The 18,430-nt window shown below is 33.4% G+C and overlaps 2 protein-coding genes and 1 long non-coding RNA gene across 4 annotated transcripts; 2 read left to right on the top strand and 1 right to left on the bottom strand.

Annotated features, from left to right (window-relative positions):
• Positions 1 to 3,300: 3,300 nt before the first annotated feature.
• On the top strand, positions 3,301 to 4,530 carry LOC140172825 (F-box/kelch-repeat protein At3g23880-like). Its single transcript, XM_072203761.1, has one exon. It carries the CDS (start codon positions 3,301 to 3,303, stop codon positions 4,528 to 4,530), a length of 1,230 nt encoding a protein of 409 aa, XP_072059862.1.
• A 1,135-nt stretch (positions 4,531 to 5,665) lies between these two features.
• On the top strand, positions 5,666 to 8,999 carry LOC112709903 (uncharacterized). Of its 2 annotated transcripts, XR_011865228.1 has the most exons (9): positions 5,666 to 5,786; positions 5,902 to 5,993; positions 6,139 to 6,195; positions 6,281 to 6,456; positions 6,960 to 7,020; positions 7,429 to 7,519; positions 8,342 to 8,389; positions 8,534 to 8,585; positions 8,693 to 8,999. It is a non-coding gene; the product is annotated as an uncharacterized lncRNA (long non-coding RNA). The 2 variants fall into 2 exon arrangements; XR_011865227.1 differs by lacking the exon at positions 5,666 to 5,786 and having other exon boundaries at positions 5,864 to 5,993.
• A 5,726-nt stretch (positions 9,000 to 14,725) lies between these two features.
• On the bottom strand, positions 14,726 to 18,395 carry LOC112709902 (ruvB-like protein 1; the record flags this gene model as incomplete). Its single annotated transcript, XM_025761892.2, is given in 11 exon segments — positions 14,726 to 15,310; positions 15,409 to 15,478; positions 15,554 to 15,645; positions 15,735 to 15,834; positions 16,280 to 16,386; positions 16,472 to 16,537; positions 16,820 to 16,954; positions 17,310 to 17,465; positions 17,576 to 17,725; positions 17,973 to 18,104; positions 18,207 to 18,395. Coding segments are annotated over 11 exon segments (1,287 nt in total), but the record flags the coding sequence as incomplete, so codon positions are not given.
• Between the last annotated feature and the right edge of the window lie 35 nt (positions 18,396 to 18,430).

Raw genomic sequence — 18,430 nt, 5'->3', positions numbered from 1 at the left:
CCATGAAATTTACTGTACACACTTCACAGCATGCACTACAATTAATAAACTCCAAAACTCCAACATTGCACTAACTTAAAACAAATTAATCAACAGCTTGATCACTTTGGCAAGTGTTTCATGTTGCTTCTTGAACGTAATGCTGTGATAGAACTCCATTCAACAAGTGAAATGCAGTATTAGTATCAAAAAGGAATTTTCTTTTAAGTTTATCCATTTCAAATGCCACAAATATAATAACTATGTATGTCGCTCAATAATCGGCCTATTGTGTAAGATCGTCGAAATTAAATCTCATTCTTCTAACAGCATTCATCTCTTTTGGCCGGAGGAGCTCACGCATTTAGCCTAACTTTCATTTTTTCATGTTTTTCAACTCTAATATTCTGACACCAATTGAATACGATGAAGCGCCAAAGACGGTTTTAATTTTTCAATGGAACCGGCTTTATCATAAGGCACAAGTATAAACAAGCCAATAAAATATAAGAAGCTTATCACCTATTCCATCGTACGAATCTGGAACTTTTTCGTTCTAATTTATTTAATCATTTAAATTTAATATAAAAAAATATTAACGGTCAAAATTGAAGTAAAATTGTGGGTGTGCAATTTGAGTGGTTTATAGGTGATCTTTAACTGATAGTTCTCTTATTTAATTTTCCTCTAATAAAATTAATACTAGTAAAAAGATTTTTAAGACTTTTTTCTAGTCCAACCATAGCTAAATAAATTATGCGAGCCAAAACTGCGTATCACGTAATATTTTTTTAAACGAGTCTTAAAATTTTTACAATATTAGTAATGACGTATACTATTTGACTCAAATAAAATATTAATATAAAAGACTATGAAATTACGTAAAATTAAAATATACTAATTTAAACATATATATTTTGCTTCATTTAATTTTTGAATAATCTCTGAAAATAACGTAACATATAACAATTAGAACAAGACTTTGACAATGATAAAATTTGAACTTAAGATTTCATATATTTTATCTAGTTTTTTTATTATAAAAATATTATTAGTATTTTATTTAAATTCAAATAAAAAATATTTACATATTTACTTACAGTTAATTTGTGTATAATAATGTAACAAATAATTTTTATATTTAAATATAAAAAGATAACTTTAAATTATGTATAAAATTTAGAATTTAACTGATACGTAAAAAATTTTACATGTGCATTTAATTATAAATACTACATCATAAAAAATAATTACTATTTTTATTGACTGCGTGAATGGCTATCAAAAAAAAAATGGATGTGTTTATACAAATGTGTAAAATATTTTACACTGTCCGAGCATCAAAAATTAAACTCTATATTTTATTGGTTTAATTATTTTGTTGATCCTTATAGTTTGAATTTTCAATAAAGTCTATATACTATTTTTTCTTTTCGATTGAGTCATTATACCATATCAGATTTTATAATTAAATCCATGCCATGACAAAAATACTAGAATCAACATAATATTTCGTTAAACAGAATAAATATGCCTAATCTTTGACTTAATATTTTATATAATTTAACAGAATATTCCATTAATTTCAACGTTTTTGTCACAATAGAAACTTAGTTACAAAATTAGTATTTTTGCCCATAATTTTAATGTTATTTTTGCCCATATTAATTTATGTGTATATTCAATTATAAGCAGATAAATTTATTTTTATTTGTTGGTGTGAATGTTTTTTTAAAATGATATTCTATGGTGTAATTTTGAATTATAATTATAATTTTTTTAGTTTATGTTTGGAAATAATTAAAGAAAAGAGTTAAGAAAAAATGACTGAGAATAAAAATACAAAAAATATAATATAGAAGAGTATAAATAAACTTTATTAATCATAATATGTTAGAATGTATACCAAATAAGTATTTGTTGTTGTGTTAAAGCTAAACATATTTAGAGATATTTTAAATAACTTATTTGATCTAGAAGATATAAAATAGAGTAATATTGATAAAAGATTGAATATGTTTAAGTAAATCTAAGGTTATATATTATGAATATTTATAATTAAAAGTTGTTATTATAGCTATTTTAATTAAATATTAATTATATTTAATAATCATATTTTAATTCAATTGAGATGATAAATATAAAATTTAATTGATTAGTGGTATATTATAACGGATTTAAATATTAAAATTATTGATGATAAATGATACTCATAAATAGATACAAATGTTTTAAATATTAGAATTTATATTTTTTAAATCAATACTAGGTTGAAATTTATTTATTTATTGTCTAAAAATATTATAAAATTATTATTTATAAAAAATTATTGATAACTTTTACAAACAATTAAGCCAGTTATTGAACGTCAGCAATTCAAGGGGCAGCGAACCTCTTATAGCTGCCCATTTATGTCATTTAATGTCTAATTTAGAGGATATTAGAGTCTTTTAAAAAGTTGCTAAACGACAAAATTAATATGAAAACCTTTTGCTTATTGGAACAGCCATGTTCCATAAAAGTACTTGGAACACCTGATAATTTTCCTATAGTATATATAGTACAGTGCCGAGCCTTTCAAGTTTGTGAAGTAAAACCTTTTAGCTAGGGGTGGCAAACGGGCCTAAATCCGCCGGGTCGGTCCGCGTAACCCGCCAAAAAAGGCGGGCTGGGCTGGAAAATCGGGACCGCCGAAAAGCAAAAGCCCGCCTAACCCGCATCGCTTAAACCGCTGGTTTTGGCGGGCTTTGGCGGGGCGGGGCGGGCTTCCCCGCCGGGCTAAGGTTTTTATTAGTGAGGGGGTATTTTTGTAATTTTTTGCCAAAACTTAACTTCCCCCAACCTAACTTACAAGAGTATGAAGATAAAAATTGAGTGTTTTGAATTATGTTTATGTTATTTTAGAGACAATATTTATAATTATGTTTTGGATTATATTTATTTTGCTTTGGAGAGAATATTTATACTTATATTTTGAATGAAAATTTGGTTTATAATTATATTTATTAGATATTTATAATTACAAAGACTTTAATGTTTGTGAATATAAAAAATATAATTTTTTATACCATTAGAAATTATAAATTTATTAATATGATTGTAAAATTATATAATTACTTAGTAGTTAATAGTAAAAAAAAAAAAAAAAAAAGAGGAGCTTTGGCGGGCTTAGCCCGCCAGCCCGCAGTTAGGCGGGGCGGGCTAAGATTCTAGGACCGCCTCACTAGGCGGGGCGGGGCGGGGCGGGGCGGGGCGGGCTTCCCCGCTTGCCACCCCTACTTTTAGCCGCTGCGGCTGCGGCTAACCTCCGTTCAAGTTGTTATGGAGCAGCCTCATGATTATGACGAGAGGAAGCCTTTAAGAGTCACCAGCAACACCCCGAAACTGCTGCTGTCTTCGACGGTAACGTCATCGCAGCCGCTGCTTGTCCTTCCGGATGAACTCCTCACAGAAATCTTGACGAGGCTTCCGGCAAGGTTACTTCTTCGTTTACGGAGTGTGTGCCGTTCATGGAGAACTCTAATTTCCAGCTCCCAATTCGCCAACTATCATATTCAACGTTCAATCGCCGCTGATCCAAGTTTGAGTGGGCCACGAGTTGCTTTTCATCATAGTTTTGAATTCAATTGCATCACATTCGGAGATTTCTCCTTACAATCCTTGGTCGAGAACCCTTCCGAACCTACAGAAGTCGTTCTCTTCGAGGAGAGACCACGTTGCCACGAAATTAATAGCTCTTGCAATGGATTGCTGTGCATGCATGGGGGTGCTCACAGCCTCAACAACAGTATCATGTTGTGGAATCCCTATACTGGATTGACATCCCAATCGCTGAAAATTAGGGGTTTCATATGGAATTCCGGTTTCGGCTATGATCATGTGAATGACAAGTACAAACTTGTTGCGGTTGTAAAGCAGATGCGGGATCGGAAACCCCAAACCAGAATTTATACATTTTGTGGGAACCCTTCCATGAGAACAATTCAAGATATGCCGTGTGGCGTAGTTGGTGATGAAACGGGGGTATTTGTGCCTGGCACCGCCACTCTTAATTGGGTTTGTCAGCATATGGAGTACTTGGTTATTTCCCTTGACTTGGTGAAGGAGACTTTTAGTGAGTTTTCTCTGTCTCTCAAGGATCCAGACAATAAAACCTTCGACTTCCCACAGTTATGTGTGCTGAGGAACTGCCTCGCAGCTTGTGTCAGCCATGATGAGAAGACTCATTGGTCTGTGTGGCTGATGGAAGAGTATGGAGTGCCTCAATCTTGGACTAAATTTGCCAGCATCTCCTGCCACCCGAGTCTATCTGGTCATCATTTACGCCCATTGTATATCTGGGAAAATTATGTTCTTATGGCGGCTGCAGCATATTCAAAGATAGTTCTGTATAACTTAGATCATGACGTCTTTGAATTTCCTGTATTGGAACATACTCCTCCGTCTAACAAACTGGGATTGTACTTCTGTATTTATCACGAAAGCTTAGTTTCACCACCATATCGTAGCCTTCCAAGTACATCATCCCAGATCCAGTTAATCAAACCCTAACGGACAAGCTATCTTCTGAATGGTTTGATTCTAGTCAACTCCTATGCCTTCTTTATGACTCTTGACTTTTGAGAATTTATCTGTTCTTATTGCTTTTCTAATTTAGTGATTATTTATCTAGTTTTTTACAAAATTATACTACCTGTTATGATTATTGCCAATTTCATATTCACATGCCCAGACTGGATTTGTAGGAATCACCATCATTTACTAGTGTTCCTTTGCACTTCCAGTAAATTTATGCTTGTCATGAAGATCTGATCTTAGATTCAAACCTATTATTTTAGGGTAAAATTAAGGGAAGAGAATGTAATATGTAATTTAATACGTACCATTTCGTTTTAATTTTGTTGTTTTTGGATCCAAAACTGGATGCTTTACCCGTTGAACCAGATGAAATATACTGATAATTGGTACATGAATGATCCATACCGTAGTATTGACATCTTCAAATTATGGATTCAGTTATAAATGATTCTTTTATGACTAAACAAAATCAAAATTAATACATTTTTATTTTTTATTTCTTGTGATAAATAAATGATTACCAGCTTTCAATGATCAACATACTAGGAAGTGGAAAAAATGATGTATTGATACATTTGTTTTCTCTCTTGGTGGTCAAAGAAATAATATGAACTTCTGAGGTACCAACCTGGTGATATAAGTTATCTGTTCTTGCTGAGTATTAAAGAATTGGAGCTTAAAACAAATGGAAGAGTTGAAGCGAGATTTTAACAAACAAAACGATAAGCCATGTCACAAAGAAAAAGAGCTTTTATATTCTTAATTATCTAGATACCCCTTGTAGTTCTAGACCCTATTTTATGACCAACAGTCGCATTTGTCATGTTTTTTGCCAACTCTTGCTTTTTTTATATTAGCCCTCTAGCACTCCTCGGGAATAATTATTTACAAACTTTCATCGACTAACAAACTTAACCAACTAGTCTTGTGAAAGAATAATATGAACTTCTAAGAAATTAAGCTGATGACATAAGTTATTTATTATTCATGAATATTAAAGTGATATATTTTTTATGAATATATCACATAGTTGAATATTTAAAAGAAAAAAAGAAAAATGGTAAGAATTTAAAGAGAGGCTTGTTAACTGCATCCAATGGTGAGGTGAGTGAGATTGATGTCACTGATATTGGAACTCTTGAAAGAAAGAAAGTGTTGCAAAGGTTGGTAGGTACTGCTGAAGAGGATAATGAGAAGTTTCTGTTGAAGCTGAGGGAAAGAATTGATAGGTATATATCCATTGTTAAAGCTTGTCTTCTCTTTTATTTTCTTCAACAGTTTTAAATTGCAAAACTTTCCTTTGAATATTTTCTGGAGTTGGAATCCATATTCCAACAATTGAAGCCAGGTTTGAGCATCTAAATGTTGAGGCAGAAGCTCATGTTGGCAGCAGAGCCTTACCCACGTTTTTTAACTTCATTGTTAATATAGTTGAGGTAAACCACGTGTGATTTCTAAATCTCTCTTTCCTTTGATGCTTCAATCCAGATTGTTGTTGGTTTTAGTTTGTGTAAGATTTGTACTTATTCTGAAATTTTTAATCTTCCTGAGTTATTTGAATTTTCTTCATATCCTTTCAAGCCAAAAGAAGTAAGTGACCATTCTTAAAGATACTAGTGGAATTGTAAGACCTTGTAGGTAAGAAGATAGGATTAGTTGAAATCCTGAAGCTCAAACTTTATTCATCTTCCTATTCACCACTACATTTTGTTTTCATTTTCAGGATGACATTGCTTTTAGTGGCAGAGTTACCTATAATGGCCATGAAATGAATGAATAAGTTTGTACCTCAAAGAACTGCAATATACATTAACCAGAATGATGTTCATATTGGAGATATGACTTGAGGGAAACCTTGGCTTTCTCAGCAAAGGTGTCAAGGGGTTGGTTCAAGATTCGGTTAGTCAAATTTTACCTTAATGGCCATGCCAAATATTTTCAAAATGCTGTATGGATATAAAAAACCAACCACTATATATGTTTATATTTAAATATATATATTTTGTTTGTCACCAAAAACAATATATATTTTGTTTAATATATTTTTGTTAATGTTTTTGGGGAAACTAAGATCCATGGTCATTTTTATTATTACCTTAGATTTCATGTTGAAGCATATTTGTAGGGACCATGCCAAATATTTCGTTGGTATTGCCATAGCCATATTTAAGTCATCATTATATTGTACTCCGATCTGTCCATGATTACTTTTGAACAAGCTAAGTGTTCTTATCAAGATCAGATCCTAGGCAACTCCGATTGCTATTAGCTAAGCGTGCACTTCTTTATTTTGTGATCATTCTAGATATGATACTTTGAAAACCTCACTGATGATAATTACTTTGGTTATGATGTTGGATTAATAATTTACCTCACTAATAATCCATTCCCCTGTTCTCTAGTTGTTTCTCCTTCTTGTCCACCAAACTGAAAGCACAGATTTCTCTCCTGAAAGCGCAGAAGGTTACTCTCTCTCTCTCTCTCTCTCTCTCTCTCTCTCTCTCTCTCTCTCTCTCTCTCTCTCTCTCTCTCTCTCTATATATATATATATATATATATATATATATATATATATATATGAACTAGATGTTTAGCATTAGAAGAGGGATATAGAGCTAGCGTTAATTTTTTTTTATTGACTTCACATTATTATTGAGAAACCTTCAACATGGGATAGTGGTAGTTAATTACTTTGATAGTAGTTGTTATTGTCTATTACTAATATATATATATATATATATATATATATATATATATATATATATAAAAGCAATGATGGCTGTGAAAGATTTGGAGAATATATTATTAAGATTTCATTCCTATGAAAATATGCTGAGGTATCTGATTTGTTTGATAAACTGAATTTGGCAGATTACAAAAATTTAGGCTAGAGTGGTTATCCTTGTTTGTCTATATTCTTAGCATAGGGAGCCAGATTGAGTCAAGGCCAACTTTGGAACAGGTAATAATTATTAGTATTTTAAAATTTGCCCTATTTGTTGATGAAAATTGTAAGGGAAAGTTACGGAAGTTAGAAAAATTGTAAGGAAATGAGTGAAATCTCTGAACCTTTTAAGAAGCTACATCTTGGAAAGCCATTTAATAAGTTTGACATAACACTAAATGCTACAACTTGGACTTCAACTCAGAAAATAGCACATATAATGGTGATTCTAACACTTTCTGAGTCCACTTTCTTTACACTATCTTTCATCCATTTTGTTCATTTGATTTTTGTTATTCTAATTCTGACTCTGATTTTATTTTTGTTCAAGTTGGTATTTTGAAGGCAAATGAAGTAACTGTTTGAATGATTTAGTTTACTTGCTTTGAAAAATCAAAATAAATTACTTGCTTTTTGGCATTTTATTCTATGGCCGCGAAGGCTCTTTTTTTTTTGGCAGGAACATTTTTCTTCTTGTTCAGAAAAATAAGGTCCTATACAAATACTTGTATCATAAGGGAAATATGTTGATTATTGTTCATTAGAAAAACTATCTCATTACTCTGCTGATACAGTTTAAAGTATAAACTTGTTGATGTTATTAGTATGTGCTAAGTTATTGCCTAAGAGTGAGTTTATTTCAGGCTTTTGATAGTTCTTTGTGGTTTGTAAATGACCTGAAATTGATATGTTAGAATTAATTAGTCTAGGTTATTTTTTATTTTTTGATGTCATTATTCAAATTCTTCTTGTTTGTTGGTGTTGTGATACTAATTTTGATTTTGTGGAACAGATTTGATATTGTTTTGAGTCTGATGGTTGGTTACTAAGTTTTTGTAGAGGTTGAAGGTTATTAATTCAGGTTCTTTTGATACAAGAAAAAACCAGGTTAATTTCTTTTCTTTTCTTTGCTTTATAGGAACTTTGGTTGTTGCTTCGGTACCAAGGTTGTCTTGCCATGTAATGTACTCTCTTGCTGCTAATCTTCATTCCTTGAGTCATGGAAATTGATTAATTATTGCTGCTATATAGGCCATGTAATTGCAGTGCCAGTGAGGGAGAACCATCAAGCAGTGCTGCACAGGCAAGCATTTCCTTTTGCTTTGTAACTTGGATCCTTGAGATTCTATTGTCCCTGGATACCTTTTTTGGGTGGCTGGAGCATAACCCTTTATTTATTGAATTGAACAGGCAATAGGCTTGATAGAGGCAGGGAAGGAATTGCAAGGACTTAAAGCTCTGGATCTAAATAAACCATTGCACCTCACTTCGATGCTTATATCATTTAAGAGAGATGAAGCCCTGTTCAAATACTTGTAATCTGCCATTCGTCTCTTGTATTCCTTGTGTAATTTAGCCTCCCGAAATTCTAAACTTGAATAGGTTAATATTAATAGTGGAATATTTTGATCATTTGAAGACTGTAATAACACTAGTTTGTAATTTTGTGGAGATAGAGTACAATAATAAATAATAATATTTTATAGGTTATAAAAAATTTTTAAAAGTAAAAATAATGCATCATAAGAGAAAAAATATTACAAAATGAAGAGTAATCGGTGAAAAAAATAAGATTCGATTCTAGAATATATGGTTTTTTACTGTGAATATGTTATAAAATACAGAAATAATTAAAATAAAAAAATAAGATTGTATTTTTTAATAAATTGAAATAATATTCATGATTATATAATTGATGGTGTGCATAAAACTATTAAATAATAAATTATAAGAAAATATTAGTAGAAGTATTAAATTTGATATTAAAATAGAAATATAAATAGTAAATAAAATTTTGAGATTTAAAATAAAAATATTCAAGATTACGAAAAAAAATAAAGAGAAAATTTTGATAAACAACTTTTCAAATGTTAACATGAGAATAAATTAAATCAAATAACATATATTTAAATTAATTGAATTAAATAATTGATATAATAAATTAATTATAGTTGTTTGTCTCAATAAAATAAGTTAAATAAATAAAAATATCATATAAATATCCCATATAAAAATTATAATATTTTTAAAAGTTATCAATCAAAATAGATAAGATGAAAAACAATAATACAAATAAAACAAAATCAATTTATTTAAGTAAATAATTAATGTAATCAATTAGTTATAATTAATGTGATTAAAAAAATTAAATTATTTAATATTTATCTCAATCAAATCAAATCAATAATTAATTATAACACTTTTAAAAATTCTTAATAAAAAAATATAAGATAAAAAAATTAATATAAATTAAAACAAATCAAATAATTAATATAATTAATTAGTTATAGTTGATGTAATCAAATAAAATATTAAATAATTTGATAATTTATCTTAATCAAATCAAATAAATAATTAATTATGATATTTTTTAAAATTATTAATCAAAATAAATAAGACGACAATATTAATGTAAATTAAAATCAAATTAATTTACTTAATATAATTGATTAGTTATATGTAATATTGTCGAATAAAATATTAAATTATTTAATATTTATTTTAATTAAATTAATTAATTTAATTAATTAATATATTTAAATAAATTAAATAAAACAAATAAAAAAATATATAATAAATATTAAAAATATTTATTTAATATTCATAAATATGTTACGTGGGGTCGTGTTTTTTATATAATAAATATTAAAAATATTTTATTTTCCAGGATTGACGATGCACATATATTGGGAAAGGGTAGTGCTAGGGAGCTAATGGCTTAATGTACAATGTGTATAATGGGCTAAATCTTTGGTCCATGAATAAAATGAACATTATCCACACTATCTAGAATAACCATCCGATCCGAATATCAGGGATAATAAACATCTCATGTCATAAAATTACTCATCCTAAAAACTAAAAACTTAAGTTAATTTTGGAGTTCACCAAGGATCAAACTCTTGACCTTTCGGATCTAGAACTCTAATACCTACTCATCCCAAAAACGTAACCTGACAGGACAATGTAATATTAATAGTCATATCTCTAATACTTCCTTAACCTGACAGAAGTACGCTTAGACTATTGGCTCCCTATACTTTTTGTTAGTAAAACAATCCACCCATCTATATAATCCCGTATTCTCCTCGTCCCCGTGAGTGCCGTCGTCCCATCGCCGCAGGCCCGCAGCCCTCCTCCCCCACCACCGCCGCAAACTCGAGCAGTACCACTCTCCCTTCAAGTTGTTATGGAGCAGCCTCATGATTATGACGAGATGAATAGGAAGCCTTTGAGAGTCACCATAAACGCCCCGAAACGGCTGCTGTCTTCGACGGTAACGCCATCGCAGCCGCCGTCAGTCCTTCCGGATGAACTCCTCACGGAGATCTTGCTGAGGCTTCCGGCAAAGTTACTTCTCCGTTTACGGTGTGTGTGCCGTTCATGGAGAACCCTAATTTCCAGCTCCAATTTTGCCAAAGAACATGTTCAACGTTCAATCGCCGCGGATCCAAGTTTGAGTGGGCCACGAGTTGCTTATCATCATAGTTGGGAATACAAACACAACACATTTGGAGATTTCTCCTTAGGATCCTTGTTCGAGAACCCTTCCGAACCTCCGGAAGTCGTTTTCTTCGAGGAGAGACGTCGCCACGAAATTATTGGATCTTGCAATGGATTGTTGTGCTTGCATGAGAGTGTTGACACCCTCAACAACCATGTCATGTTGTGGAATCCCTGTACTGGACTGACATCCCATTCGCTGCAAATTTGCGGTTTCATATGGATTTCTGGCTTCGGCCATGATCATGTGAATGACCAGTACAAACTTGTTATCACTGTATATCAGAAACAGACAATACCTCATACATCTGCCACCAGAATTTATACATTTTGCCAGAATCCTTCCATTAGACAAATGCAAGATATCCCGTTTCGTAGCATATATGGTGATGGTAAAGGCGTATTTGTGCCTGGCGCTGCCACTCTTAACTGGATTCGTCAGCATGGCGCTCGGGATTTCATGGTTCTTTCCCTTGACTTGATGAATGAGACTTTTAGTGAGTTTTCTCTGCCCCCTAAGGATCCAGATAATAAGACCTTCTTCTTCCCACACTTATGTGTGCTGAGAAACTGTCTTGCCGTTTGTTTTAATCATGAGAAAATTCATTGGTCTGTGTGGCTGATGGAGGAGTATGGAGTGCCTCAATCTTGGACTAAATTGGTTACCATCCCCTGCCACCCGCGTCTAGCTGGTGATCATTTATGCCCATTGTATATCTGGGGAAATAATGTTCTTGTGGCGTTATATCGCGGGAAAGGAACTGCTGAAGAAAATAGTGCCGAGCAGTTAGTGAGGCAACGTTTTCGCCATCGCCATTCTCCACCAACCTCCGCCGAAATTCAAATAGCGTTAATCTCCCCTTCAAGCAGTTATGACGCAGCCTAGGGATTATGAGAAGAGGAACAGGAAGCGTTTGAGAGTCACCGGAAACAGCTTGAAACGGCTGCGGCCTTCAACGGGAACCTCATTGGGACCGCTTTCAGTCCTTCCGGATGAACTCATCAGAGAAATATTGCTGAGGCTTCCGGCGAGGTCGCTGCTTAGGTTTCAGAGTGTGTGCAGTTCATGGAGAACTTTAATTTCCAGCTCCCAATTCGCCAACGACCATGTTCGTTTAATCGCCGCTGATCCAAGTTTTAGCCATCCACGAGTTGTTTATCATGGTTGTTGGTTCTACAGATACAAAAAATTTGGAGATTTCTCGGTACGGTGCTTGTTCGAGAATCCTTCCCAACCTACTGAAGTCGTTCGCTTCGCGGGAAAAAGTAGCCACGAAATTATTGGCTCTTGCAACGGATTGTTGTGCTTGCAAGACATTACTGACATGGATAATTTAATCATGCTGTGGAATCCCTGTACTGGATTAACATCCCAACCGCTGGAAATTCGGGGTTCCATAGGAGTTTGCGGCTTCGGATATGATCATGTGAATGACGAGTACAAGTTTGTTGCGGTTGTAGATCATATACATAAACAGGAACCGCTTAGATTTGAAACCAGAATTTATACACTTTGTCCAAACTCTTCGAAGAGAATCATTCAAGATACCGCGTTTAAAAGGATAATTGGTGATGGTAAAGGGGTATTTGTGCCTGGCACCGCCACTCTTAATTGGATTCATTGGCATGGCTTGGTTCTTTCCCTTGACTTGGTGAAGGAGACTTGTAATGAGTTTTCTCTGCCCCTCAACCTCAAGGCTCCGGAAAATAAATCCTTCATCTTTCCACACTTATGTGTGCTGAAGAACTGCCTTGCATTTTGTTGCAGCCATGAGAAAACTCGTTGGTCTGTGTGGCTGCTGAAGGAATATGGAATGCCTCAATCTTGGACTAAATTAGCCACCATCTACTGCCACCACTCACTGCTTACTGGTGCTGAGTTACACCCATTATATATCCGGGGAAATACTCTTCTTATGGCGGTGGCATCAACTTCAAAGATAGTTCTGTATAACTTAGATGATGGCGGTTTAGAATTTCCTCTACTGAAACCTGCTCCTTCAGATGTCTCAATGGGATTGTGGTTCTATATTTATCATGAAAGCTTAGTTTCACCATCATATCGTTGCCTTCGAAGTAGCTCGTCCCGAATTTGGTTTATCAAACCCTAGTGTATAATCTCTCTTCTAAATGCTTTGATTCTTGCCAACTAATTCTTGTAATTATTCTTTCTGTTATTTAAAATTCATATGCCCAGGCTAGATTTGTAGGAATATAATGTACAAAAGTGTTCCATTGCACTTACTGTTACTGTATAATTTATGTTTTTCTGTATTGTGTATGGTATTCTTTTCGGCTATGTGAGGTGGTTTCTGAGTTCTCTTTGTCATCTCATTTATTTTTTTACTATTTATTCCCTTATAATACAATATATATCTATTTCTTATGTTTATTTGTGCTGCATATGGAGCTACCTAAACGTCACATTGTTGTAAACTTTTTTTTGTATCTTTGTGGTGAAACATGAGACTTTTTTATGTGAAACATATGTTTTCCTTTAAACGAAAATGCCTTCTTCCCCTAAATATTTAACCCCATATTCTTCTTTGCCATGGGGCTAGATGCAAATTGTGGTCTTTTTTATTGCTCTGTCCATACATATCTAATTATCTAGAAAATAGGTGATCATTTTTAGTTGCATTGCTGTACATTTAAGGGATTCTGTATAATGCTTAGGAAAGGTAGTGTAAAAGAAAGTCTCACTAATATGCCTTAGTTAAAGGAAAAAAAGAGCAAAACAGTTAGAAATGTAGTGTTGATAAGGAGAAAATGAAGTTAGGCATGATATTCGACAAAATTAGTGTTGTCTGGTGTTCCAAATTTGGCGTGAATGACAGAAATAAGACGAATTGAATGCTGCAATGTGCAGTTTCTCTATATTTAGATTTCCGCTACTTGGATTTCATTTAACTTAATTTGTTTGTGTTGCATGTGCATGCATCTGTCAATCAAGCGAAATGAGCTGCTTCTCTTGAGTTGTAGGGGATTGACATTAATGAGAATGATTTGAATATATATTGTGTTAGTTTTGTTTTGTTAGGAATCACTCATTGAATCTGTATGACCAGTACCAAAAATAAAACTCCATAGAGAGCTACTGAAACTTATTATTGATTTAGGACAAAAATTTGACTTAGTGATTCATAATCAACTCTGAAGAACTAAGAGTAGAACTAAGAGTAATAGAGGTGCTTATCAAACCTTAGTGTATAATCTCTCTTCTAAATGCTTTGATTCTTGTCAACTGATACTTGTGATTATTTTTTCTGTTATTTCAAATTCACATGCCCAAGTTATATTTGTAGGAATATAATGTACAAAGTGTCCCATTGCACTTCCTGTATAATTTATATTTTCTGTTATTTCAAAATGACGTATTGATGCATTTTTTACTCACGAGTTTAAAAAAATAATATGAACTTCTAATATACCAATTTGGTGACATTTCTTATTGATGAGTATTAACACAAGAATATTCATGGACAAAATTGGAGCTTAAAAGAAATAATGAAACAAATAAATAGAGAGTTTAAACGAGACTATTAACAAAATTTGTATGCCTTAATTATCTGGATACCGCTTATAATCCTTGTCATTGTAGTCTTTTGTATGTATTTCTTTGAAATAACACTATTATGTTTTTTGTAATTTAAAATAAGCATCGATAATGTGAATGCCAATTTGACATTTACTTCAATAATAAGTCCCCCACTAATAATGTAAACATAATCAAATATAATTTTAATTGGCATAAATTCTTTGAACAAAAATCATCAATTCATGTGCACATTAGAGAAGCACATAGTCAAACAGAAACACACATGAGAGAGAAAAGGGGTATTTTGATCAATGTTACCACATACTAAAATATTCCATAAATCATGAAGAATTTGTGAAAGGCATAAGGGGAAGACTTAAGACTATTATAAACAACTAAAAATAAGAAAATGAGGGAAGTTGAGGGAACATGCTGCCGCTTCACATTTCCATTTTCTTCAGAATGTGATGAAAAATAATCACACAATTTCATCAATTCAGCAGCACATTACTGCTCCAACATTTCAGGTTCTTGAGCTCAGGTGCCTGCTACCATTATATCTCACAACAAGATACACAGAAGTAATCTCTAAACCAAATTATGTTGGCCATGTCGAATGAACCGGTTTCACTAACTCAAACCCAAGCAACAGCCATTCCAACATTTTGAAATTAAAATTATGAGATGTATTTTTCCTGCTGCTCTTGAAGTAGCCTGGCTGATGACTTAGCGTCCAAGTATAGCGAACAAACTTCATCAAGATCCCCCTAGAAAATTCCACGGTGACACATAAAAACCACCAATTAGTCGAAGGGTGTAGAAAACAGACGACTTCAAAGCACTTAATATCTACTTTTATAGTTACCTTGCAAATGCTGTCTCGGCCATTCATTTTCGATACAACGCTGGCAGGTGATAGAAGTTGAACAGCATGCCTAAAAGGCCACAGGTATTAAATAATATACGAAAGAAAAGCACGATTGCCGAAGAGAAAAATGTAGGAAGCGCACCTTAAAGATGTCCGTTGTCCAATTTCCCCGAGGAATGCTAAACTTTCCTCATCAACAACCAGCTCCTCTACTTGAGCACGAATAGCTAGAATCTGAACCAAAGGTAATAAAACCATAGGCTAGAACAATATGTTCAAAGGATAATGGCTTCAAAAATTGAAAAGCAGAAAAAGATGATTACCTGTATCATTTCAGCAGGACCATACGTTTGTGTTCGAATGATTACCAACCTATCCAATAGGTCAACAGGTATGCCATGAGGGCTGGTCATGTCGGTCCCTCTGTATAGAGAACAGATAAGTTAACGTCATATTTCACCATAAGAGTGATAAATGCAACCATTATCTAACTGCTAATCAATATGATCACCAAATATGCAAGGAACTATTATGCCTCAATAAATCATGAATTAAAAGACGAGGTAAATTGAGATACTCAAAATCCAAGAACATCGAGTGTCCTATAACGTACAAAGAGATCCAAAAACACTAGTTAACATATATCCACAGAAGTTTACATTTCATTTTTCCCCTCCTCAATCACATGTACCAGAGTCATACGGCAACCAATTAAACTCAATATCAAGTAAAGAACTTGGAACACTTGTTCATAAAATAAAGAACTATAGCACTGCCAACTACAGTAACGACACATGAAATCGACTCAGTTTTTGCATTTCGCTCATTTAATTTCAAAAAATCTTCAAAAGCAACATTAGTTTCGTACCTCACATTGCATATCCCTCTGTTTGTAGCAAAAATTACTATTGGAGAGAGCGAGCTCTCTAAAGCACGATTCAAATAGGAAAAGCATTCCATATCTAGCATGTGCACCTGGTCAGAAGCATTAAGAAAAAGATTAACTACAAGCAATAGAAATGAGAGATTAAGAAAGTAATATATCCAACAACCAAGTCACCTCATCAATAAATAGAACTCCAGGGACAAGCTCTGCTACACCTTCATCAATATATCGGTTGACAACCTATCACAAATAGAATAATAAAAGTAAACATACAAGTTAACCTCTTGGCATTGAGGCTTTTTGCTTGCATTCATAGGTATTTTAGTTAGTAGTCACCAATTTCCATTTATAGTTGAAAATAATTGAGAAAATTGCTAAGGAAAATATCCCTTTTCATTTTTCATGAAAAATAACTACATTATAAGATTGAAATTGCAAGAAGAAAAAGCTTACCTTTTACAACATTCATATAAATGAAAAAGGAAAAAAAATATAAGCGCAGATGACATGATTCGACAATACCTTGTTAATTTCTTGTCTCAGCTTGTCAGTGATTTCTGTTTTCCTAGGTTTCATCATCTGGCCCATAAGAGACAGAATATCTTGCCCACCTTGAGGTCGTGCATTGGCAGCATCCAGATCATGTAGCGTTACATCCTTTAGGGGGAAACAAAATTCCAAATCACAAGAAACTATTACCATCAAGCCAGTGTATCAAACACAATCTTACTGGGTCTGAGCATCTAGATGTGTTCCTTTGCAAAACTTATCCAAATAATTTTTTTAGTGTTACAAAAACCAATGAGATCAAAGCATTTATGTCATCTGAATTGAAATCTATAAAAGAATTTGTACCCCAAAAATACAAAGGAATTATGCTTATAATCTATCCTTCCATGGACCATCTTGATAATAATAGTGGGAGTTCAAGTACAATGATAAATCACAAAACTAGCAAATCTTGAGAGGAAGGAGTGCGTAAATATAAAATTCAAGACTTCAAATCCAGTACCTGAACAATCTCTTTTTTCTTGTGAACCTCTCCCTTAGGAAGTGGGACATACTCTTCTGCTTCAAGGTCAAACTCTGTAGCGAAAGCATCACTTCGGCCCACCCTTTTCACAGCTCCACTATTTGCTTCGATGTATATAACATCTCCAACAGCTACCTGTACATTGTGTCACAAATCCCAAATAAACACCTCTAAATTCTGATTGCTTTACACAACCAGTACTGAGACAGATAACAAGAGAAATACCATGGAAATAGAGAACTCACCTTTTCCTTAATCAAGGCATCATATATGGTGGGGTCCAACTTCAGTTGCTTGGTTCCTTTCACAGTTTTCAATCCAATTATTACATGGCTTATACTTTTACCATAACCGCCTGTTACACTCTCAGTTTCTTCAGGGGAGAGCTCGGTTACCTTGTACCAACAACACATCACAACTTGATATTAACGACAATGATATAGGGAGAGAAAAATCGACAACAACCCCTTCATAATTTAAACAAGTCAATCACAAATGAACAATAAACCACACATTGGAGTGGGATAAATATTTAGTGAAAAGATTCATTCTTTTCCTAGATAAAATCTTCTCTCACTAACATTTTGACTGCAAACTATTTTTACTACAACATTAGGAAAATCACAAAAAATATATACTCACCTCTCCTTCATAAACTTCCTTGTTTTCCTTGATACGCAGACCAATAGCCCGTCGAAAATTCTCCATCAGAACCTCTGTCTTCTTTACCTCGGACGAGTATACTTCTGAGCCAACCATAGGGCAAAATGGAACCTGAAGTGTACAACAAATAAATTTTACTAATATATCAACAATAAGAACAACCACTCACAACAGAAAATAAAAAATAAATTATAAAAATATAGTAAGAGAAACCTTGGTTCCAAGCTCTTGACTTATCCCTAGTGCCAATGCAGTCTTTCCGGTACCGGGTGGACCGGCAAGGAGGAGTGCCCTGCCAGCCATCTTCTTCTGCCTTATCATGTCAACCACAAGGCCACATGCTTCTCTTGCCTCTGCTTGTCCCACAAAACCAGAAGCAAAAGGCAATGCTCTTCCACTAGCCTAAACAATAATAATCACTTTAAGTCTCTCAATTA

Source organism: Arachis hypogaea, chromosome 9 (genome assembly GCF_003086295.3).
Source record: "Arachis hypogaea cultivar Tifrunner chromosome 9, arahy.Tifrunner.gnm2.J5K5, whole genome shotgun sequence".
NCBI classification, from domain to species: domain Eukaryota; kingdom Viridiplantae; phylum Streptophyta; class Magnoliopsida; order Fabales; family Fabaceae; genus Arachis; species Arachis hypogaea.
The sequence above is the reverse complement of the archived record's forward strand: the minus strand, read 5'-3'. Positions and strand labels throughout refer to the sequence as shown.